Source organism: Neophocaena asiaeorientalis, unplaced genomic scaffold (assembly GCF_003031525.2).
Source record: "Neophocaena asiaeorientalis asiaeorientalis breed wild unplaced genomic scaffold, Neophocaena_asiaeorientalis_V1.1 scaffold293, whole genome shotgun sequence".
Classification (NCBI taxonomy): Eukaryota; Metazoa; Chordata; class Mammalia; order Artiodactyla; family Phocoenidae; genus Neophocaena; species Neophocaena asiaeorientalis.
The window spans coordinates 1,646,057-1,671,919 of NW_020173920.1; the positions used below are offsets into that span (position 1 = coordinate 1,646,057).

General features: G+C 35.3%; 1 protein-coding gene across 9 annotated transcripts in view; it reads left to right on the top strand.

Moving 5' to 3' along the window:
• The window catches only part of OPA1 (OPA1 mitochondrial dynamin like GTPase), a 95,424-nt gene that overhangs the window by 48,049 nt on the left and 21,512 nt on the right, over window positions 1–25,863 (top strand). For 5 of the 9 annotated variants that reach the window (XM_024752090.1, XM_024752094.1, XM_024752092.1 and 2 more), the window contains 8 exons: window positions 1,980–2,145; window positions 4,244–4,417; window positions 5,772–5,880; window positions 6,397–6,476; window positions 9,573–9,713; window positions 11,535–11,651; window positions 20,090–20,183; window positions 20,693–20,803. In XM_024752090.1, the coding sequence (XP_024607858.1) occupies window positions 1,980–2,145; window positions 4,244–4,417; window positions 5,772–5,880; window positions 6,397–6,476; window positions 9,573–9,713; window positions 11,535–11,651; window positions 20,090–20,183; window positions 20,693–20,803 (992 nt within the window). The remainder of the gene's footprint in view (window positions 1–1,979; window positions 2,146–4,243; window positions 4,418–5,771; window positions 5,881–6,396; window positions 6,477–9,572; window positions 9,714–11,534; window positions 11,652–20,089; window positions 20,184–20,692; window positions 20,804–25,863) is intronic. The other 4 variants (XM_024752091.1, XM_024752095.1, XM_024752093.1 and 1 more) reach the window with 1 other exon arrangement.

Sequence of the window (25,863 nt, forward strand, 5' to 3'; positions counted from 1 at the left end):
AAAAAACAAATGGACAGACAGAACCCTAGGACAAATGGTAAAAGCAAAGCTGTACAGACAAAATCACACACAGAAGCAGACACATACACACTCACAAAAATGGAAAACGGGGGAAAAAAATATATATATATCGTTGCCCCCAAAGTCCACCTCTTCAATTTGGGATGATTTGTTGCCTATTCAGGTATTCATTCTTTTGTCTCTGATTTTTCGTTTTTCGTTTGCCCTACCCAGGTACATAGGGAGTTTCTTGCCTTTTGGGAGGTCTGAGGTCTTCTGACAGCGTTCAGTAGGTGTTATGTAGGAGTTGTTCCACATATAGATGTATTTCTGATGTATTTGTGGGGAGGAACGTGATCTCCACATCGTACTCTTCCGCCGTCTTGAAGCTCCTCCTCTACATAGTGATTTGACAATTGCATACATTATGGAAGGGTCATCACGATAAGTCTAGTAACCATCTGTCCCCATACAAAGTTATTACAGTATTATTGGTCATGTTCTTCATGCTGTATATTACATCCCATGACTTATTTAGTTTACAACTGTATGTTTGTACCTCTATCTTCTTCACGTGTTTTGTCCTCCCTCCCATACTCTTGTTTTCTGGTTTTAAGGGAAAAAAGACCTGAAAATTAGCAAGGGAAGACCTGCAGCTAAGCTCATTGACTCAATAGACTTAATTTTACACAAAATATTGAGTGAGTATGAGTCAACTTGCATGGCAGGAATTGTTGGCCCTCCTCACCCAAGAAAAGTGCAGTTTGGCTTTTGGACAGAATGGGGGTGTTTCTGTTGCCCTGAGCTTTGCAACTGCATCCTAAAAGATGAGGTTACTCCTAAGACTACTGATTTGATAAGCACGGTCTTTCTGTATGTTTTAGCGCTGTGTAGCAGTAAAGGTTAGTTTGGGAGAAGCCAGATATTTTCTAGAGATTTCAAATTTTTTCTTGATTGAAGTAGTTTTCTTTATTCTATTTAGAGAACCATATTCTTGTAAGATGTCTTTTAAAAGGTGGAATTTTCAGCTTGATCATTCATCCTTTATGTTATCATGAAATGTTGAACAATTTTACCTAGCAATATCCCATAATGTCTCTTTGCTTTGTGCTGTGGTCTGATAAATTGTTAAAATCATACCAAGAAGTTTACAGTCTTGGACTCTACTTCACAGTCAACACATATAAAGTATGTATTAATATTAGGTAAATGAACACATAAACAGATACTTGGAATTATTAGTCATTAGGGAAATGCAAATTAAAACCATAATGAGATACCACTGTAAACCTATTACAGTGACGTAAATGAAAATGACTAATCATACCAAATGTTGGCAAGATGTGGAGGATCTAGAACTCTCATACTCCTCTGGTGGGAATGTCAAATGGTTCAACCAATTTGGAAAACATTTTGGCAGTATCTTATAAAGTTAAATATATAATTACTATATGATCCAGCCATCCCACTCCTAGGTATTTGCCCAAGAGGCACAAGAGCATATGTCATACAAAGACTTGTACTTGAATGCTCATAGCAGCTTTATTTGTGATAGCCTGCAACTGGAAACAGCCCAAATGTCCGTCAGCAGGTGAATAAGTAAACAGATTTATGCAATGGAATATTACTCAGCAAAAAAGGAACTGAAATATTAATATACACACAACATGGATGAATCTCAAAGTAATTATGCTGATGAAAGAAGACAGAGAAAATAAGAATACATGCTACATGACTGCATTTATGTTAAATTGTAGAAAATAAACTAAGCTGTAGTGACAGAAAGTAGATCCAGTGGTTACAACTTTTGAGGATGATGAATAAGTTCATTATCTTGATTGCGGTGATACATAGGCATGTACATATATCAAAACTTTAAATATGTACAATTTATTGTAAGTTGATACTTCAATAAAGCTGTTTATAAAGGCTTAATATTTGAATTTGGTGTTCTTGGAACTTTTTTTTTTTAATTTCAGGGAGGAAATCCTTCAGCAGTCTTTGTGGGAAAGAGTATCAACTCATGTGATTGAAAACATCTATCTTCCAGCTGCACAGACCATGAATTCTGGAACTTTTAATACGACAGTGGATATCAAGCTTAAACAGTGGACTGATAAGCAGCTTCCTAATAAAGCAGTCGAGGTTAGGATATAATTTAATTAAATGGGTAAGAAGCATTATGTGAAGGGATTAGGAGCTGTGAATTTTAGGTTTTATTCCTATCACAGCCAGTATCTTTCTCTTTGGTCCTTATGCTCCTTTTATTGTTTATTCCTAATCTCTGTATTGGGATTAACCTTAATGCTCCTACCAGTTACTACTGTCAAAAAAATTTACTAATTGGTATGGTGTTGGTCTGAGGGTACTGGTTCTCCTTCCAAAGGTAGCATTTAACAAAACTGGCAAAATGTGTTTGAATGTGAAATATTTTTAACTTCTTCTGTAGTTAGAGATTCCATAAGGAAAATGTTTAATGAATGAAACATTTTATTTGTTGATTTTATGCAGGGCTCAATTTTACTTAAATAATTATTTCCTTAGTTAGGACCCTGCCAGAAGGTTAGACTAGGAATTGTAAGCAAGTACCTTAGAGAAAGCATTTCTGATACCCATGTATCTTGGCTCTACCACTTTGTAGCTATGCGATCCATGGGCTGTTTGCTTAATAACCTTCCTGTTTTCTCATTTATAAAATAAGGATGAAAGTGTTGCCTACATCATAAATTGTTGTGAGGAGTCAAGGAGTTAACATATGTAGAATACTTAGACAGTATCTGCTCCATAGTAACCATTTGGTAAATGCCAGCTGCTATTATGATGATTATGATCATCATCCAAGTTGATCTTGCCAGGCACATTACTCTGAAGAACGATTGTTGTAGATAAGAGCCATTGTGTCCTTTGCTTCGTTGTGAAGTTGCTCACAAAATTAGAATCCATGTTAAAAATAATTTGGGGGGCTTCCCTTGTGGCGCAGTGGTTGAGAGTCCGCCTGCAAAAAAAAAAAAAAAAAAAAATTTTTGTTTTTCATTACCTACCTTAGAAACAAAATGTCAGTGTCTAATTATTCAGGTGTATTTTACCCCTTTCCTACCCTTCCAGTCCTTGCTTCTTTATCTCTGTTCTCAATTTCCTCAAGTCTCTTTTTCTAAGAACTCTTACAGCCACTCTATCTAAGCTCCATGTTGCTGACCCCTGGTCTCGACACATTTCCCCCTAAAGTAATTAGAGAGCTGCTGCCACTTCTCCTCACTACTGGCTCTAACATTTTTCTGGACCCTGTCCCATGATAGCATATTTTCATATCCTAAGGTTCAAGCAGCAGAAGTAATCATAAAAATGGCAAGTGATTCTGTCTTTTGCTGCTTTCTCCCTTCACACATAGGTGTGGTAGAAAGATGTGAACCTGCTGAAGGTCAGGAAACAGATTTTAATACCTCACTCTATATTCTTGGACAGTCACCTTTCCTTATGCCATAATTTCTTAATGTTTAAAACGAAGAGGGCTAGATATAAAATGCAATATTAACTAGCCCATTTAGTCCTAAGTAGGTTTAGTTCTTAATTGATTTTGACACTGTGCTCTCCTTTCACTGTTCAGATAATTGGGAATTAGCAATAGTACAAGGCTGAATAATACTCACCTGTGTTCAAAAGTACTGACACATTACCTCATATATTTGCATAAGGGCAAAGATGTGTAAAAGCAAAGTCATTAAGAAATTTTAAACTTTTTACAGTATGGAAGAGGCAGGCAAACTCAGATGTTGTAGAGAGTGAAGTAAATAAGTAAGTGAACCGAGTCTGGTGGCTAATGTGGCCTGCATGCCTTCTCTGAAGGGACAGGCAGCTCCTGTTTAGCTCCAGCGGGCGAAGGTGTGCAGGAACATGGGCCCAGTGTTGCCAGGTGGTTCAAGTGATGCTGGAAACCTGGATTTTATAGGAAGTCTCTCAGTTTTTAAATGTTGGTTACTATTTTTTTTTTAAATTTGAGATGCTGTGTATGTGTAGCGAAACATGTCAGGAGGCCAAGTCTATTCCACCAGCTACCAGTATGAGCTCTTGAGGGCAGAGTTTATATTTGCTATACCTTTTTTTAAAAATGTGATTTCATATGTATTTTCTGATTAACTGATTTATCACATCTACTTGGCTTAAATTCATGTGTTTATTTTTCTTGTTACACATTAAATGAAAGTATGCAATATAGGTGCAGCTTTTTTCTTTTAAATCATTCTAGGTTGCTTGGGAGACCCTACAAGAAGAATTTTCCCGCTTCATGACAGAACCGAAAGGAAAAGAGCATGATGACATATTTGATAAACTTAAAGAGGCTGTTAAGGAAGAAACTATTAAACGCCACAAGTGGAATGATTTTGCAGAGGACAGCTTGGTATTTCATTTGTATATTAGGGTGCCAGCCTCATTTTTTTATATAATTTCTCAAATTGATATCCTTTTATAGAATATTTTTATATGACTATTTAAATTAGGTTCTGAATTGAAAATAAGGAAAGAAATAGATTTACGAAATATAATCGGTCTTTTGACGTTTTTCTGCCCTTCTAAAATCGCCCTCTGCTATTTCTTTCTTGGCTATCATTTCAGAAGAAAATCAAACCTTGCAGTAAACAGGTTTCTATAAACTTCCACAGAATTTACATGGGCCTGAACTACGGATAGCTGCTTCTCATTTTACCCTCAGTGGTAAAAAGAATTAGATGCATTGGTTTTCAGTGGAGTTGAGTCAAAATGTTAGATTCCTAAAATCATAATGCTAACTACCATGTGTTGGATGCTTACAAGGTACCAGAAACTCTATGTATTTTGTAAGCATTGTTTTATCTTGTTCTTAAGCAGTTATATTGTTGTCATTGGCAAAGCTGGGATACGAGCCCCATTGTGTCTTTATTGTAAAGCCTGGCTCCTGACCTTCATCACCTGATAAATCTTTTGTTACGTAGAATGTTCTCATCACCTAATCAAACCTTTTTTAACCACCCACTCTGTCCAGACAGTTATGGGAGGAACTGTTAAAGATAAGACTGAGCAGTTTTCTAAGAATGCATATTTCACTGTGGGCTGATCATAATTATAGGGTTTTTTTTTAAAGAAATGTTTGTCTTCATATTTGAAAACCATATCCATTCTTGTTAAATGCCTTAATAAGATTGGCTTGCTGAGAGAGAGTGGTGCCATTTTCATTCATTCATTAATTCAAAAGCTATAAGATTTGGAAACCAATTTTCTTACAATAAGTAACTAACATTTACTTATGATCGTCTAGACCTCTTAAGCTTCCTTCCATTACATTTTCCATTGGTGTTAACAGTGAGATAATGGTTATTGCTTTTGTTTTTCTCCTCTCCTTTTTGAAAATGCTAACACGTAGGTCATATGGCAAAAAGAAGCAGTAGAGATGATCTGAATCATTAGCTCCTGAATACCAGGGTTCTAGGGTGTAATTTTATGTAGTTAAATATGTAATTCTCTACCCACCCCCCAACCCCCAGCTATCTTCTTGATGGTGAGCTCATTTAATTTGGGCTAGGAGAAAATCTCCACTGTTTTATTTTTTAGACAGAAAGTTGACAAATAAGCAGGCAGACAATAGGACCCTCTGCATTTGTGTGGGAGGGACATACTTTTATGTTGTTGTAGATACATCTGCTAGTTTGGATATTTTCTGAGCTGTCAGTTAGAATTAAAATTACTAAAATGACAAGATATCCATCAAAATAGCTGTTTTTCTTTCCTTGTTGTTTCAGAGGGTTATTCAGCACAATGCTTTAGAAGATCGGTCCATATCTGATAAACAGCAATGGGATGCAGCTATTTACTTTATGGAAGAGGCTCTTCAGGCTCGTCTCAAGGATAGTAAGTAGGGACATGGGTTATTGAGTTTTGAGTATTCTCAGTGGATAAAGAGTCATCTAACTTTAGTGAACATTGGTTTTAAAAAAAAATCTAACATCTCAAGTTCTTTGTCAGTACTATTCTAGTTGAATATTATTTGTGCAATTTTTTGGTCAACTGCTTGTAACTATTAAAAATGTTAAATTGAAAAAAATGTTAAATTGGACACATGATATTTATATGTACTTATATTCTAAAAAGCTGAAATTCAGACTATTTTAGTGTTTGCTACTATACTTATGGGAACTTTATAAGCAATTATACTTTTCATAGATTCTAAACATATATAATTAAATGCTTTCTTATATATGTACCATATCAATTATATAGTTTTATTCTTTATTTCAACTGACTTCATATTGACACAGTGTTTTTGAAGTGGTTAAGAAAGCAACATAGTATTAGTTATAATTTATGTACCTGGTAAGTGATACATTTCCTGATAAATAAAAAAAAATTTTTTTTTAATTTTTCTAGCTGAAAATGCAATTGAAAATATGGTAGGTCCAGATTGGAAAAAGAGGTGGTTATACTGGAAGAATCGAACCCAAGAACAGGTAAAAACAAACAAATCTTTGGCATTTTAATTCAGGCATTAAAATATAACCTCTGAATGCCTCTAAGCCAAACTTAATAATTTCAAATATTTTATATTAGCCTTTCTAAAAGACAATAAATCTTTAGAAAAAACAGTAAACTACAAAAGAAAGTCTAAAAAAATATGAGGTAGCTTTTTTTATTAAAAAGAGTGGTTGATTACTTTGTTCAAGTGCCTATTTGAGGTGAAATGAAGATTAAATTTATAAACAAGAAAAAATGACAGGAACTTCAGAGGATGTAGAATGAATGTGATTAGAATAAAAGATATAATGTCTTTTTAAAACCTTATTCTATTATTATCACTGGATTTTTCTGTTAGTTGTCTATTTAAACTATTTTATCCTTTTGCATTTTTTGCTCCTATGTTCACAAAATAAGCATAAAAATTCAGACAGGAAGTAGAATTATAGAATTCATATTATAAACATTTAATGATCACTTTAAAAGAACAAAATGGTAAAGGCAAGTATAAATAACTTTACAAATGAATAAATAGAGGGAAAATGTGTAATCATTAAAATCCTCCCCCCCTTCCCCCCACCTATTTTTATTCTTTCCTTGTTGTTATGGCTTCTTTTCTTATTAGCATTGAGTCTTACACCACCATCTCTTTCTTATGTTAATTCCTTAAGTAAAAGATGGTAAATAGAATATAAAATCAAAATACATAGATGAAGGAAGTAATGAATAAGAAAAAGAGGTGGCATCTAATTTACTTCCTTTCTTCCTTCCTTGAATCCATGTAATTAGAGAAATGAGACCATCAGATGTGTGTGTATTGAGAGAGCAGATAAAGAGAATGAAAAATTACCAAATGACATATCATTCCTATTCTTTTTTAATTGTTTTGTTTTTATTTTAAATACAGAGTTAATTATATAATCAACACCCTATGTTTTTCTGGTTTTATGCATTTCTTGTTTCGTAAGATATCTATCAGATATAAGTCCCAGTTTGTCTTAAAATAGTGAGGGGACAGTCCTCTTCTCTTTTTTTTTCTGATATGATTTTTGTGGGAAAATGAGTCACTCAGAGACTGAAAAGAAGCTGAAGAAATGGACAGAGTTAGTGGTTGGGTCATGCGTGTATTCAGAGTACATCAGTTATCTCTGCTATACACATGGGCTGTGAGGAGGCGGTCTTTCAGAACAGAATTCCTAGGGGATTCATCAGAGATTTCTGACTTTGAGACAGGTAGAGGCATTGATTAGAAAGAACTGGTGTAAGGCAGATAAACTCCAAAGAACAATGGCGTCTGACCTTTAAGGCTTAGTGAAATTAGGCCTAATTAGGTCTAGAACAATCAGTGATGGCAGAACTTGCCTCAGCAACTAGTAGTAAATATGCTTTGGCCAAACACACTCAGAGAGGAGTGATTCCTGGTTGTAAGTTACTTTCTCAGGAACTTGAACCCATAGGAAATCCCTTCAAGAGAAGCAGAGGAATTAGTTTTACTGTCAGTGCAAGGATCTGTAGCCTAGAAGAGGAATTTGGAAACCCTTCAGAGAAGAGCTTCTCCTAGGGTTATCAGGGTGGCATGTGTAAGACTCAGTCTGACTGTAAAACAAACAGAGGCCATAGTTTGGAGTGTAGACGGGAGGGACAGAAGAACCGCTGGGGAGGTGTTTGTATACGCAGGTTTTGTTTTCTCTGTCAAAGCAAAGCGTCATGTCAGACTCACCGACTCAAGCTCTCCTCTAACCTCTCTAACCCTCCCACTCCCAGTTGAAAACCACTGGTCTAGACTTCATACCTGGAGTTTTCAGTGAGAAACAGATTCTAGAAGTTGAGAATATCCCTAGGTCCCACACGGCAAGTTTAGATAGGTAGCTGTGTAACAGTTCCTTTTCTTTTTGAGTTGGCAGGATTTAGCAGGAAAAGAAACTTAAGATTGTCCTTTGCTAAAGATGAGAAATCCATGTTCTGAAAACTATATTTTGCTTTTATATTGTTACTTTTTCCTAATCTTCTGGGGAAAAACCATTCCTTTGAAACATTTTCACTTTGAGCTAAACTAATGGAAATCTTGGTCAGGATAGATGGGAGAGTGGTGTTCTCCTGAACAGCCAGCATGGTGGGAACAGGTGGACAGGTGGAAGTGAAACAGGGCAGGAAGAGTGGGAGAATATAGTTGGAATTTTCCTTCCTGTCTAAGACCAAATAGCAGAAGTTTAAGGAAACAGTGAAATTTCTCTTTATTAAATTTCTTCTAATGTTTTCAGAGAATATTATTTAGTAGTTCCATTTACAAGCTGTTTATTTGTGTTTCAGTGTTATTTTTATATAAATACTCAGATTCTGTAGCTTGGTACAGTTTGGGGCAAAGTGCTATGGTAGTAACTTGTTTAGAGTAGTGAATTTGAAGCTAGTTTCCTGTACCATGCAGTTTTGAAAGAAGGATGGAAAAAATGAAAAGATAAAGTTAATTTGACACGGTACTGAGTCTTGCTTTCAGACTTACCACTAGTGTGTATGCTTTCCTCATTTGATGAAGAGATTGTAAACAATTATAGAGAAGAGACTGGAAGTGAATTTAAGAATGTTGGGCACCTCACAGAAGCAATCTAAGAACGATTTCAATGAAAAGACTTTTAAAAAATCAGACTGAATTTTGTATTTATCAGAAAAGGAGCATGTCAACAGGCACAGGGCCTTACAGTCATCCAGTTCTTAGATATGAGGCATTTATAGAACATTATCTCTTCCCATGTATATAGGGCACTTTTTCCTAGATTGAAATCATACCCTAAGGTCAAGAAAGGATGTACATAGTAAGGTGCCTGATCCTGTGACTTGGACAGTAAAACATCTCAGCCAAAGTATCGATAAAGTATAGCAAATAGGGCTATTCCCCTTCCCCCCTTGCCCCCTCACATGTCCAGGTTGTTTTGCATTCATAAGCCGGGGTACTCTGGTTTTCCTTGTTTGTTGTGGTTGAGCTTGTGTCACCAATCGTGCAAAAGTAATATATTCATTAAAATTGGGACTCTGTTTTTATAATTATGCCAAATCATGAACCATCTAAACACAGTCCTCTTTTAAACATTTCAAAGTGTGTTCACAATGAAACCAAGAATGAATTGGAGAAGATGTTGAAATGTAATGAGGAGCACCCAGCTTACCTTGCAAGTGATGAGATAACTACAGTCCGAAAGAACCTTGAATCCCGAGGAGTAGAAGTAGACCCAAGTTTGGTAATAAACTGCTGAAAAGCATGAACTTGCTTCCTTAGTCTTTGTTTCTTGTAGTAAAATGTTACTACTTCTAATGTATTACTTAGATATTTAAGTGCTTAATTGTACTTTGATCCTGTGTACTTTTGCTGACAAAAAGAACTTGGTCATTTTGAGTGTGGAAACAGCTGAAATTTTATTCTAAGTGTTGCTTTAAGTATAATGCTTTAATTTGTAAATGGGGAACTTGAGACTTAGAAAAGGGAAGTTCTCTGGGCAAATTCAGCAGTAAGTTCTGGGAAAAGGGGAGAGACCTCACAGAGATCTCTGCACTACGTTACACTGTTTCAGATTACAGAATGAAATTTTTGCTTAAATATGGCTCACTTAATATGTATGTTTTTTCAGTCAAATGTATCTTAATCAAGTATGAGTAAATTGGATAATACCTTTGGGTTTTATCTCATTTTCTTTCTTCATAATAAATATGAGGATATATAATTATAGTTTAGGCTACTTTTGCTTACCTTCATGATGCTTATTTGGAGAAAAATTTAAAAAAACAATTGTGTTTCTGGGCCTGTGTTCCCTAGTTAGTTAGGGTGTAAGGGATCAAAGCTTCATTTTAACATTAGCTTAAATTAGCTTAAGGGAACCCCATTTAGAAAAGTAATTCTAGTGAGGAAAACAATCATTTAAGAAGTTTCAGGGCCATGCATAGATTCTTTTAAAGATTTATTTGCTATTTATGTTTCTGCACTTGAGAAATGAGTATACTTAACTTAAAATCCACCAGAGGTCAGAACAAGAAAAGAAAACTGATGAAAAGAAACAGATAAAGCTGCTATACATCTCATTGTTTATAAATTGAAAATGAAATTAAAACTAATGATTACATGAAATTATTAGTTGAATATAGATTTCATTTATCCACATTGGTCCTAGCTCTTACTAACAGTAAATTCTGTTCGGTTGGATACTTTTGAACTTTATAAGTGGTTAATACAATAGGAGGGACTTTATCCATATCTTAGGATATGAATTGGCTGTATATCTTACTTTCTGTGAGCGAGAAAGTATCAGATTTTTTCCAAGAGAAACTATGTTCACTGCATTTTGTGAAGCTATAAAATAGGTAGCAAAGTACTGTGATAAGAATAGTGGATAGACTAGATGTCAGGAGATGTGAATTCCAGTACACTTCCATTCTGTTAGCTAGTAATACTGCCTTTAGTTATTGGTATAATCTCAGCCCCCTTTTCTCATCTGTCAGATGGTGTTGATGATGCTTGTTCTACTTTCTCAACATTATTTTTGTTGTGCTTGAAAAAAGACAATGGTGTGGAAGACCTCTGAACACCCTAACAGACTATATAGTAATAAAGTGGTGGGGGTCATATTGCTGAAGGAACAATGAAATTTCATAACGAGAAAGGAAATGTTGTTGGGTTGATGGACATGGTCTGAGACCAGCTTCCTAGTCTGACTCTGACCTCTGACAAGGCTCACAACCTCTTTTTGCCTTGGACACCTTACCTCTAACTAGAGGAAGATAATCTCCACCCTCTATACTCTACAAGATGATTAATAATAATGCTTGTTAGAAACACTGCAAATATTGAAGTATATAGACTGGTAAGGAGTCAGAGTACTAGTGGTCTAATCTTTACCTTGAAAAAAAATTTTTTAATGGATATAGAAGGTTGACAGAATAACAACATTGCCATTGGTTTTAATTAACTTTTTTATAAGTAAACTTTGTATATGATTTTTCACAATGTGTTTGATCAACCTAGAGAGCATACAGTAACTCTTTGGTCTCTTTTCTTTTTATTATTTTAGATCAAGGATACTTGGCACCAAGTTTATAGAAGACATTTCTTAAAAACAGCTCTAAACCATTGTAACCTTTGTCGAAGAGGCTTCTATTACTACCAGAGGCATTTTGTAGATTCTGAGGTAAGGTTTCCAAAAACAAAGAGAAATGTTTTTTAGTGATAGTTGTTTAATTGCTTAAAAGTAAGCTTGAGGTTTAGCATTAACTTTTAAGTCTTTTGATCTTCTGAAAAAAAGTTTGTGTAATTTATAGAGTGACCTAACTCTTATTTTTTCAAAGATATTTACCACTTTTGTAGTGATTACATTTTACATACATATCATCCCAGTGCATATTAGATCATGTGCATATAATAGGCACTACAATACTTTTTAAAGATTTTTTTAAGAATTGACTTTATGTTAGAAAATAATACTTTACCATTATAGAAAGTAAATGGAATAAATAAATGTTAAAAAAACAACCATGCAAAAGGAAACAATATTTTATAATCCCCTGACCTAGAAGTACTTTTAGTTAACATTTTTATGTATATCTGTTCACCTCTTTCTATACATGTTGTATGTATGTGTGTGTAGATATATAACATAACCATTTATTTGCATAATGGAAATAATAATGCACTACATTTTTTATCATGCTTTTCCCCCCATATTATAATTCTTTATATCATGAAAATCTATTTTTTTCTATTTATTTTTTTTATACAGCATGTTCTTATTAGTTACCAATTTTATTCATATTAGTGTATATATGTCAATCCCAATCTCCCAATTCATCCCACCACCACCACCCCTCTCCCTGCTTCCCCCCCTTGGTGTCCATATGTTTGTTCACTACATCTGTGTCTCTGTTTCTGCCTTGCAAACCAGTTCATCTGTACCATTTTTCTAGATTCCACATATATGCATTATTATACAACATTTGTTTTTCTCTTTCTGACTTACTTCACTCTGTATGACAGTCTCTAGGTCTATCCACGTCTCTACAAATGACCCAGTTTCGTTCCTTTTTATGGCTGAGTAATAGTCCATTGTATATATGTACATTTTCTTTATCCATTCATCTTTCGATGGGCATTTAGGTTGCTTCCATAGCTGGCTATTGTAAAGAGTGCTGCAGTGAACATTGGGGTGCATGTGTCTTTTTGAATTATGGTTTTCTCTGTGTATATGCCCAGTAGTGGGATTGCTGGGTCATATGGTAATTCTGTTTTTAGTTTTTTAAGGAACCTCCATACTATTCTCCATAGTGGCTGTATCAATTTACATTCCCACCAACAGTGCAAGAGGGTTCCCTTTTCTCCACACCCTCTCCAGCATTTGTTGTTTGTAGATTTTCTGATGATGCCCATTCTAACCAGCGTGAGGTGATACCTCAGTGTAGTTTTGATTTCCATTTCTCTAATAATTAGTGATGTTGAGCAGCTTTTCATGTGCCTCTTGGGCATCTGTATGTCTTCTTTGGAGAAATGTCTACTTAGGTCTTCTGCCCATTTCTGGATTGGGTTGTTTGTTTTTTTAATATTGAGCTGCATGAGCTGTTTATATATTTTGGAGATTAATGCTTTCTCCATTGATTCATTTGCAAATGTTTTCTCCCATTCTGAGGGTTATCTTTTTGTCTTGTTTACAGTTTCCTTGCTGTGCAAAAGCTTTTAAGTTTCATTAGGTCCCATTTGTTTATTTTTGTTTTTATTTCCATTTCTCTAGGAGGTGGGTCAAAAAGGATCTTGCTGTGATTTATGTCATAGAGTGTCCTGCCTATGTTTTCCTCAAAGAGTTTGATAGTTTCTGGCCTTACATTTAGGTCTTTAATCCATTTTGAGCTTATTTTTGTGTATGGTGTTAGGGAGTGTTCTAATCTCACACTTTTACATGTACCTGTCCAGTTTTCCCAGCACCACTTATTGAAGAGACTGTCTTTTCTCCATTGTATATCCTTGCCTCCTTTGTCATAGGTTAGTTGATTATAGGTGTGTGGATTTATCTCTGGGCTTTCTATCCTGTTCTATTGATCTATATTTCTGTTTTTGTGCCAGTACCATATTGTCTTGATTACTATAGCTTTGTAGTATAGTCTGAAGTCAGGGAGCCTGATTCCTCCAGCTCCGTTTTGCTTTCTCAAGATTGCTTTGGCTATTCAGGGTCTTTTGTGTTTCCATACAAATTGTGAAATTTTTTTGTTCTAGTTCTGTGAAGAATGCCATTGGTAGTTAGATAGCGATTGCACTGAATCTGTAGATTGCTTTGGGTAGTATAGTCATTTTCACAATGTTGATTCTTCCAATCCAAGAACATGGTATATCTCTCCATCTGTTTGTATCTTCTTTTAATTTCTTTCATCACTGTCTTATAGATTTCTGCATACAGGTCTTTTGTCTCCTTAGGTAGGCTTATTCCTAGATATTTAATTCTTTTTGCTGCAGTGGTTAATGGGAGTGTTTCCTTAATTTCTGTTTTGGATTTTTCATCTTTATTGTATAGGAAAGCAAGAGATTTCTGTGCCTTAACTTTGTAGCCTGCAACTTTACCAAATTCATTGATTAGCTCTAGTAGTTTTCTGGTGGCATCTTTAGGATTCTCTATGTATAGTATCATGTCATCTGCAAACAGTAGCAGTTTTACTTCTTCTTTTCCAATTTGTATTCCTTTTATTTCTTTTTCTTCTCTGATCACTGTGGCTAGGACTTCCAAAACTATGTGGAATAATAGTGGTGAGAGTGGACATCCTTGTCTTGTTCCCGATCTTAGAGGAAATGCTTTCAGTTTTTCACCATTGAGAATGATGTTTGCTGTGAGTTTGTCATATATGGCGTTTATTATGTTGAGATAGGTTCCCTCTATGCCCACTTTCTGGAGAGTTTTCATCATGAATGGGTGTTGAATTTTGTCAAAAGCTTTTTCTGCATCTAGTGAGATGATCATACAGTTTTTATTCTTCACTTTGTTAATATGGTGTATCACATTGATTGATTTGCATATTTTGAAGAATCCTTGCATCCCTGGGATAAATCGCACTTCATCATGCTGTATGATCCTTTCAGTGTGTTGCTAGATTCTGTTTGCTAGGATTTTGTTGAGGATTTTTTAATCTAAATACATCAGTGATATTGGTCTGTAATTTTCTTTTTTTGTAGTATCTTTGTCTGGTTTTGGCATCAGGGTGATGGTGGCCTTGTAGAATGAGTTTGGGAGTGTTCTTCCTCTGTTCCAATTTTTTGGAAGAGTTTGAGAAGGATGGGTGTTAGCTCTTCTCTAAATGTTTGATAGAAATCACCTGTGAAGCCATATGGTCCTGGACTTTTATTTGTTGGGAGATTTTTAATCACAGTTTCGTTACCTGTGATTGGTCTGTTCATATTTTCTATTTCTTCCTGGTTCAGTCTTGGAAGGTTATACCTTTCTAGGAATTTATCCATTTCTTCCAGGTTGTCCATTTTACTGGCATACAGTTGCTTGTAGTAGTCTCTTAGGATGCTTTGTATATCTGCAGTGTCTGTTGTAACTTCTCCTTTTTTATTTTTAATTTTACTGATTTGAGTCCTCTTCCTCTTTTTCTGGATGCATCTGGCTAAAGGTTTATCAATTTTGTTTATCTTTTCAAAGATCCAGCTTTAGTTTTATTGATCTTTGCTATTGTTTTCTTGTTTTTATTTCATTTATTTCTACTCTCATGTTTATTATTTCTTTCCTTCTACTAACTTTGGGTTTTGTTTGTTCTCTCTCCAGTTCCTTTAGGTGTAACTTTAGGTTGTTTGTTTGAGATTTTTCTTGGTTCTTGAGGTAGGATTGTATTGCTGTAAACTTCCCTCTTAGAACTGGTTTTGCTGCATCGCATAGGTTTTGGTTTGTCGTGTTTTCGTTGTCATTTGTCTCTAGGTGTTTTTTGATCTCCTCTTTGATTTCTTCTGTGATCTCTTGGTTATTTAGTAGCATATTTTTTAACCTCCATGTGTTTGTGTCTTTTACGGTTTTTTCCCTGTAACTTATTTCTAATCTTATAGCATTGTGGTCAGAAAAAATGCTTGATATGATTTCAGTTTTCTTGAATTTACCACGGCTTGATTTGTGACCCAGGATGTGATCTGTCCTGGAGAATGTTCCATGTGCACTTGAGAAGAAAGTGTAATCTGCTGTTTTTAGATGGAATGTCCTATAAATAGCCATTAAATCTATCTGGTCTGTTGTGTCATTTAAAGCTTGTGTTTCCTTTTTAATTTTCTGTTTGGATGATGTGTCCATTGGTGTAGGTAAGGTGTTGAAGTCCCCCACTATTGTGTGACTGTTGATTTCCTCTTTTATAGCTGTTAGCATTTGCCTTATGTATTGAGGTGCTCCTATGTTGGGTGCATATATATCTATAATTGTTATATCTTCTTGGATTGATCCCTTGATCATATGTAGTGTCCTTCCTTGTCTCTTGTAACTTTCTTTATTTTAAAGTCTATTTTATCTGATAAGAGTATTGCTACTCCAGCTTTCTTTTGATTTCCATTTACATGGAATATCTTTTTCCATCCCCTCACTTTCAGTCTGTATGTGTCCCTGGTTTGAAGTGGGTCTCTTGTCGACAGCATATATATGGGTTTTATTTTTGTATCCATTCAGTGAGCCTGTGTCTTTTGGTTGGAGCATTTAATCCATTCACATTTAAGGTAATTATCAATATGTATGTTCCTATTACCATTATGTTAATTGTTTTGGGTTTGTTTTTGCAGGTCCTTCTCTTGTGTTTCCCACTTAGAGAAGTTCCTTTAGCATGTGTTGTAGAGCTGGTTTTGTGGTGCTGAGTTCTCTTAGCTTTTGCTTGTCTAAAGCTTTTGATTTCTCTGTCAAATCTGAATGAGATCCCTGCCGGGTAGAGTGATCTTGGTTGTAGGTTCTTCCCTTGCATCACTTTAAATATATTGTGCCACTGCCTTCTGGCCTACAGAGTTTCTGCTGAGAAATCAGCTGACAAACTTATGGGAATTCCCTTGTATGTAGCTCTTCTCTAAATGTTTGATAGAAATCACCTGTGAAGCCATATGGTCCTGGACTTTTATTTGTTGGGAGATTTTTAATCACAGTTTCGTTACCTGTGATTGGTCTGTTCATATTTTCTATTTCTTCCTGGTTCAGTCTTGGAAGGTTATACCTTTCTAGGAATTTATCCATTTCTTCCAGGTTGTCCATTTTATTGGCATAGAGTTGCTTGTAGTAATACTTCTCCTTTTTTATTTTTAATTTTACTGATTTGAGTCCTCTTCCTCTTTTTCTGGATGCATCTGGCTAAAGGTTTATCAATTTTGTTTATCTTTTCAAAGATCCAGCTTTAGTTTTATTGATCTTTGCTATTGTTTTCTTGTTTTTATTTCATTTATTTCTACTCTCATGTTTATTATTTCTTTCCTTCTACTAACTTTGGGTTTTGTTTGTTCTCTCTCCAGTTCCTTTAGGTGTAACTTTAGGTTGTTTGTTTGAGATTTTTCTTGGTTCTTGAGGTAGGATTGTATTGCTGTAAACTTCCCTCTTAGAACTGGTTTTGCTGCATCCCATAGGTACTTCCCTCTTAGAACTGGTTTTGCTGCATCGCATAGGTTTTGGTTTGTCGTGTTTTCGTTGTCATTTGTCTCTAGGTGTTTTTTGATCTCCTCTTTGATTTCTTCTGTGATCTCTTGGTTATTTAGTAGCATATTTTTTAACCTCCATGTGTTTGTGTCTTTTACGGTTTTTTCCCTGTAACTTATTTCTAATCTTATAGCATTGTGGTCAGAAAAAATGCTTGATATGATTTCAGTTTTCTTGAATTTACCACGGCTTGATTTGTGACCCAGGATGTGATCTGTCCTGGAGAATGTTCCATGTGCACTTGAGAAGAAAGTGTAATCTGCTGTTTTTAGATGGAATGTCCTATAAATAGCCATTAAATCTATCTGGTCTGTTGTGTCATTTAAAGCTTGTGTTTCCTTTTTAATTTTCTGTTTGGATGATGTGTCCATTGGTGTAGGTAAGGTGTTGAAGTCCCCCACTATTGTGTGACTGTTGATTTCCTCTTTTATAGCTGTTAGCATTTGCCTTATGTATTGAGGTGCTCCTATGTTGGGTGCATATATATCTATAATTGTTATATCTTCTTGGATTGATCCCTTGATCATATGTAGTGTCCTTCCTTGTCTCTTGTAACTTTCTTTATTTTAAAGTCTATTTTATCTGATAAGAGTATTGCTACTCCAGCTTTCTTTTGATTTCCATTTACATGGAATATCTTTTTCCATCCCCTCACTTTCAGTCTGTATGTGTCCCTGGTTTGAAGTGGGTCTCTTGTCGACAGCATATATATGGGTTTTATTTTTGTATCCATTCAGTGAGCCTGTGTCTTTTGGTTGGAGCATTTAATCCATTCACATTTAAGGTAATTATCAATATGTATGTTCCTATTACCATTATGTTAATTGTTTTGGGTTTGTTTTTGCAGGTCCTTCTCTTGTGTTTCCCACTTAGAGAAGTTCCTTTAGCATGTGTTGTAGAGCTGGTTTTGTGGTGCTGAGTTCTCTTAGCTTTTGCTTGTCTAAAGCTTTTGATTTCTCTGTCAAATCTGAATGAGATCCCTGCCGGGTAGAGTGATCTTGGTTGTAGGTTCTTCCCTTGCATCACTTTAAATATATTGTGCCACTGCCTTCTGGCCTACAGAGTTTCTGCTGAGAAATCAGCTGACAAACTTATGGGAATTCCCTTGTATGTTATTTGTTGCTTTTCCCTTGTTGCATTTAATATTTTTTCATTATCTTTAACTTTTGTCAACTTGATTACTAAGTTTCTTGCATGTTCCTCCTTTGGCTTATCCTGCCTGGGACTCTGAGCTTCCTGAACTTAGGTGACTATTTCCTTTCCCATGTAGGGAAGTTTTCAGCAGTTATCTCTTCAGATATTTTCTCAGGTCCTTTCTTTCTCTCTTCTCCTTCTGGCACCCTATGATGAGAATGTTGGTGTGTTTAATGTTGGTCTCTTAGGCTGTCTTTCTTTCTTTTCATTCTTTTTTCTTTATTGTGTTCCACAGCAGTGAATTCCACTATTTTGTCTTCCAGGTCACTTATCTGTTTTTCTGCCTCAGTTATTCTGCTATTGAGTCCTTCTAGGGTATTATTCATTTCACTTATTGTATTGTTCATCTCTGTTTGTTCTTTAATTCTCCTAGGTCTTTGTTAAACATTTCTTGCATCTTCTTGATCTTTGCCTCCATTCTTTTTTCCGAGGTCCTGGATCATCTTCCCTCTCATTATTCTGAATTCTTTTTCTGGAAGGTTGCCTATCTCCACTTCATTTAATTGTTTTTCTGGGGTTTTATTTTGTTCCTTCATCTGGTACATAGTCCTCTGCCTTTTCATTTTGTCTGTCTTTCTGTGAATGTGGTTTACATTCCACAGGCTGCAGGATTATAGTTCTTGTTTCTGGTGTCTGCCCTTTGGTGGATGAGGCTATCTAAGAGGCTTGTGCAAGCTTCCTCCATGAAAATCTTGCTTTAAATAATTCTTTAAAAGAACTGTAGAAAGTTCTTAGAATGGACAACTGCACTTTAATGTCACATTTTACAAAGTAACCCCTAGGTGGCGGTAAACTAATGTATTTTGAGCTTTTTCATACAAGGATAAATGCTTTTTAAAGTGTCCTTCTGAAAGAGCTCTGTTAATCAGCGATCTTATTTGAGATCCCTAAAATGTTTTTCTTTTGCGTTTTCAGCAGCTTAAAAGAAATTTGTGTTTAAACGTGCCTGTGTAAAAATTGGCAAGTTGTTTGCATGATTTTCATTGTTAGTAAGACCTCTCTATTGAATAATCTTTCTTTCTCTTTCTTTCTTGCTTTCTTGCTTTTTCCCTTGCTTTCAAAAAGGAATATGCTATTTTTTAATTGAAATATAGTTGATTTACTATTTTATATTTGTTTCTGGTATACAGAATAGTGATTCAATATTTTTATAGATTATACTCCATTTAAAGTTATTATAAAATATTGGCTGTATTTCCCTGCACTGTACAATATATCCTTGTAGCTTATTTATTTTATACATAGTTGTTTGTACTACTTAATCTCCTACCCCTGTTTTACTCCTCACCCAGAGGATAAGCTTTTTTAAAACATCGTTAATGTATTTGCATATGCAGCTGAATTTCAAAAATGGCTTGAGTGTACACTCAAAGAACAGAGCTTAGCCTAAGGGCATATGTAAGATAACATGATTGTTAGTTGAACTAAACGCTAAGTAAGGATATATTCTGTGAACTTCTGCTTGTATATAACATAATGAAATTCTCTACTTCCCAAGTTTACTTGCTTTGTCATTGGAATCAAAACAAAGCTGTGGTGCAAATAAAACCCAAATCACGTAGAACTTTGTGGTTCCTGTGCAGAAAAAATGCAGTAGGTCCTATCTACAAGAGGAATATATGTATTAGGTAAATCTGATTATTTTTTATTAAAGCAGAGGCTGTAGGTACTGACTTCAGGAATTTAATGTGTTCATGATTGTGGTTTTCATTTTTAAGTTTGCATCTGGTAACCTTTATTACCTAATATTTCAGTTGGAATGCAATGATGTTGTCCTGTTTTGGCGAATACAGCGAATGCTTGCTATCACTGCAAATACTTTAAGACAGCAACTTACAAACACTGAAGGTAAGCCACAGAAGGAGCACTTTCTAATTTGATATGAAAAATAACAGTAATAACATTTCATTTTAAATAGATGGATGCCAAAATATTTCCTGAATATTAGATTTATTAGAAGACCAAAAATTATAATTTGCCTTTAAAATAGTAATGAAAATAAACCATAATTGAAAAAGATGGGAGGTAAACATACCAGGAGTCTTTCTTCATTACACAAAAACTCTGTTAGGAAAGGACTCCTAAGCATCACTTAGGTTTTTTGGGGAATCTGTACTTCCATTAAAATGTTAGGGCTTAAGAATAGGACTTTCTCTGAGGATATGTGTTAGTTTCATGTTGATAAAAGTACTGCATAACAGGTAGATATTCTCCCTATAACTGAGAAGTCTGAACTTAATAATAGATTTATCATGATGAGAAAAATAAGAACTTGCTCTCCATATATTGTTAATTTTATCATCCTTGTGCCTTCATAAAAATCATGCTTCTCATATTTCTTTATTTACTTTAAACAGTCAGGCGATTAGAGAAAAATGTTAAAGAGGTACTGGAAGATTTTGCTGAAGATAGTGAGAAGAAGGTAAAATTGCTTACTGGTAAACGAGTTCAACTGGCTGAAGACCTCAGTAAGTAATCCTTCCTGCCCTCCATCTCACTGCCTTTTCACCTTCTGCATGTCCATTTATTTCTCCATCTCATTTTAAACTTATAGAAAAGTATGTACAAAGAGCTTTTTCCGCCTGAACTGTTTGAAAGTTGCTGACCTGAAGTTCCATCAGTTCCAAGTACTTTAACATGTGTTTTTTAGAAACAAGAATTTTCTCCTAGCAACCATCAAAATCGGGATGTTAATAACACTGATAAATTACTACATCTAATTTTCAGACTCCATGCAAGTTTCACCTGTTGTCCTAATATTGTCCTTCCACACAAGATGTTCCATATTTATCTTGTGCTTTCCCTGACCAAGCTTCCCTTTTTGGAGAATGAGATTTAGAAATCAAGAACTAGGAACCAGATATGTTCATCATTATTGAAATATCACTGTTCCCAGACCCACTCGGTGGAGCGAAGGAACAAACACCATGTGTGTGCGTGCGCATATATACACATATTTACATCTGTATTTCTAATCATATGTATATATCTGTATTGAAAACCATAAGTTGACACCAGTGCTTTCCATTTTACTCTAATAATACTGAGTTCATTCTAATTTTTTCCTTTTCCTTATTTGTAATTCCTTTTTCTGACAGTGATAAATCTGGCTTTACGTATCTTTAATATATTTCCTTATTTTGATCAGTCCTCTTATATGTAACCAAACTTGCTACTGTCCCCTTCATTGCACAAATGTCCTTCTCACCCAGCTCGGTTCTTATCGCCCAACTCCAGGCCACTACCACAATACCTTACCCTGTGTTGACACCCTTTCCACCTCATCTAGGCTCTGACATTCTGTGCCAGGTTGCCCTTCCTAATGGAGTCCTTTATACTGAGCTCATGCTCTGACACTGCCAGGCATCTCTCTCTCTCATTCTTCCTACCCCCTGCCCAGCTACACAAGGACTCTTCCTCACCTGAAGCCCAACCGTGCTTTTGTAGAGATACTGTTTTCATCCTGCTATGCTATGGCCACCTGCACTGACTCTCCTCCTACACGGATCCTTTCCTCACTGCTGGGCAGGTCACGAACACCCTCTTACACCTGGTCTGGCTTTAACACCTATACCAGGGTGATATGGCTCCCCACCTTCAGCCCCCAACGTAGCTGGGCCCTGTTAGTCACTTTGTTTTTGGGGGCTTTGGGGGGGTGCGGAGGGACATTTGGTTTTTCTTTGAATGCTAGTGAATTCCTAGCTTTAAGATGTTTGGATTGCCTATTAAGATTTACTTAGATAGTTGAGAACCCAAGGAAATCAGTGATAAGTTAATATTATTAAATAAAAATGAAAATACTGGTGGTTAGCGCTTCTGTTTGAGTTTACCTTTTTACAAGTTTCCCTTATTTCAACTTCATGAAACAGTATTTTTTTCTTTCAATGTAAACTTAAATTTACTATCTATGAATTTTCTGATATCCAGAAGGTAGCACATGCTCAACCCAAAGCAGTTCTTCACATTTGAAAACAGTTTCTAAGCTGAATATTTAGCACTACCATACAACCCCTAGAACATCCAAGTGAAACCAAGCAGCGCTTTCCTGTCTTCTGCTGTGTGCCAGAGCAGCGTGTTCTCCTCCACCGCTTGTCCTCTCTTTCTCTCTCCTCCCTACCATCTCAGCTTCCTATTTCTTTCTCTTTTCCTTTTCCTTCTTTCTTTAGGTAATCTTTTTTTGAAACATATCTCACTTTAACTTTTATTTCCATCTTCTGTTGCTATTCTTCCAGTTTTTTCATGCTGCCTTGGTGGTGTAGTTAAGTCTGTGCTAACTCATAGAAGGCCTGTGCTTAAATCTGAACTACCATGTACTAGCTGTGTTATCTTAGGGTATCTTCCACAGCCTTAGCTTCTTTGTAAGAATGATACTATAATAGTTTTTTTTTTACAGGGTTGGTAGGGGAATTGGTTCAAAAAAACATTTGGAAGTTTCTGGTTCATAATTTCATGCTAAATTAGTACTGTTACAGGAAGAGATGTGTCAGTATCACAGTGTATACAGATCTATTTCTTTTATATCCCTCGAGACATAGGTATCAGACAGTGAAATACTTCCATGTGTTTTACCAGCATATACATTTTTAAGTGATTAGAAAATATGTCTTTTCTCATGTTTTATAATAGAGTCTTGTGTAACCCCATCATTTTCTACTCCCAATTTGATTGTTTAAGGAAAGTGTATTGCTAACACAAATTTGTGCATTGTCAAGCCAAGTCTTATGTTTTCCTGAGAAAGTACTCATATGACTCCCTTGAAATGATTTACTACTTTTGTATATATATAATTATTGTCGTGTTAATGTACCAAATAATGTCCTTGGAAGTAAGTGTTTGACAAGTGACTCAGCCTCATCAGTCACACTAAAGGAGATGAGCCATGACTTTGTCCATTAGTTGAAAAAAAATCTTGAGAGTACCTTTTCCTTACTGTTTATGTTCAGTCTGACACTTGCGAATATGGTCATGGATACTTTCAGCCAGTAAACTGTCACAGTTTAATGGTTACTACTGTCTTACACAGATCAAAGTTCCTAGTATAGCATATTCAATTAGAATATGGTAAGTTGGTTAATGAAATTTAGAGAAAGGAAGTCAGAGTTTTTGTTTGTTTGTTTTTACTACAGTTTCAAAATGGTACAGGGTAGATTATTGTAGAGATTGGTAGAAGTTTGATGCATCATATATTTTGCCAGTTTTAAACGTGCCCAATTTCAAATCATTTCACCACTTTACTTTGGGGATTCTTCGACTGGTTTTCCTTTAAGATGAGTACATAAGTAGTATGGTATTCTCTCATATTCTGGAGAAAATACACCGTGTTCAATATTGAAGTGAAGCCACAAGCTAGAGTTAGGAAGATGAAAGAAATGAAAGAAGAGCTTGCCTCTTCTAGTTCTAGGAGGCTTATGAGATGAGGAGGCAGACAAGGAACCAGGACTCTGGAGATGCAGTGGATTCCATAGGTGGAACAGGGGAAGATCAGGAGGAACCTGGGACATCTTAGGATATAGAAAGTAAGGAAGTAGTTGAGGGATGATAGGGACAGGTCAACAAGATACAGAAGCCAATGTGCAGACGTTCCTGTTGGCCAAAACTAGGACAGTTTGGGCATCAGTGTAAATAAGGACAGTTATAAGCTATAATCCATTGAATAAAACAGGAGTCCATAAATTGATAATTATATAAGTAAATGAATAAAATCAGTGATGAGGAATGGGATGTTTGTATAATCACACAAACTATCTCCATGCAAAATAATTGAAAAGGAAAAAAGAGTAACTTTAAAGTGGGGAAGCCTGGGAATAACCACCTTAATCAAGTGGTCACAGTAATATTATCAGTAGTAGTCAAATCAGAACTGTGTGCCACCTTATAGAATGCAGTGAGAAGAACCCAGCGTCACTTCTATGATTTTCTTACCTTCAATGGATAACTTAAATTCAATCATAAGAATTCATCAGAAAAACCCCAATTAAAGCACAGCCTACAAAATAACTGGCTTGTAATCTTTAAAATGTATCAAGATCATGAGAGACAAGGAAAGACTGAGGAACTGTTCCAGGTTGAGGGAGACTAAAGAACAAGAAAACAATGCATGATCCTGAACTAGGTCTTTTTGCTCTAAAGGACATTCATGGGACAGTTGGTGGGAATCTAAGGGTTACATGGTAGTAATACTTCACTGTTAATTTTTAAACCTTGTTAGATTGGGATTATTTAGGAAAATATCCTTATTTGTAGCTACTACACAGAATATTTGGGGCCTGTGGGGCATAATGACAGTAAATGATTCAGGAAAAACGTTCTTTGTAGTATTCTTACAACTGTTGTTGAGAAAAGGGTAAAAAAGTAATTTTGTTTTTATAGCTGACAGTGGATCAGGAATCATATGAAAATAATTTAGAGATAATGAGACTTTTGAAAACATGACCTCTGAATATGTTGAAAGACTGGGTTGCCTCATGGATGGTTTAGTAAAATACATAGCTAATCTTTCCACCTTATTCCTTTTTTGCATTGTCTGGTCATACTCAGAACTGTCTGGTGTTTAAATATGCTCACTATGACCTTGATGAAATTCTTTTGATTTTATAGTGAATTTTATCTCAAAGGATTTTTTATAGATACTTAAATACAGCATTAATTTAGTTAAAATCTATTTGGATTCCCAGCATAGTTTTTAATAATGTGTCCAATGTATTTACTGAAACAGACCGCAATTTTAAAACGCTTTCTTTGAAGAGGAAAAAATTGGCATGTTACAGCTCAATTTAAAATGTTTCTTTCTATAATGATCTGCTTATGATTTATAAGATGTATTTTATGATTGTCATTATATAAACTAAGTAATAGTGCTAACATCTCACAGACTTTTTTTTGGAGTTTATTCTCCATCCCAGCCTGGAAACTGGGTGTCTGGACACTGGTAACAACTGCTAGTTATGTTGCTAAACTGAGTTTCATCAGAACAGCATGGGATTCTTTTATTGTTTGCTCTGTAAATATCGTATCAACCTAGCTTACTGTGAGTTTTTGGACCTTGATATCAGTTGCATGGGGTTTAGAGCTTAGGTTTCTTTTTTAACTCTTGTTCACTATTTCCTGTGTACATAATCAAAGAATCGCTGATACCCAGGAATTAAAGGGGTATTACTGATCATTTAGATTGTTCTCTTCTTCTTTTACAATAAATTCCTTTTCATTTTTGTATTGAAACTTGAATCTATTTATGAATATAAATTAATATTGAATAAATTTCCTGTGCCAGATATTAGGTTATGTGTTTAACATGCAGTCTCATAGGTATAGTCATTTTTCTCATGTTATAGAAAAAGAAACGGCAGCCTAAGAAACACACAGATAGTAACCGGTAAAGCCAAGATTTGAGCCCAGGTCTTTTAACTACTCTGCTGAACTAATTTGAGAAGAAAACCCCAAGGTGTTAGACAATATAATTATATAAAATGGTCTTTTGTATTTGGAGGCTCCCATAGTTAACAGTGTCCTTTACGGAGAGGGTCAAAAA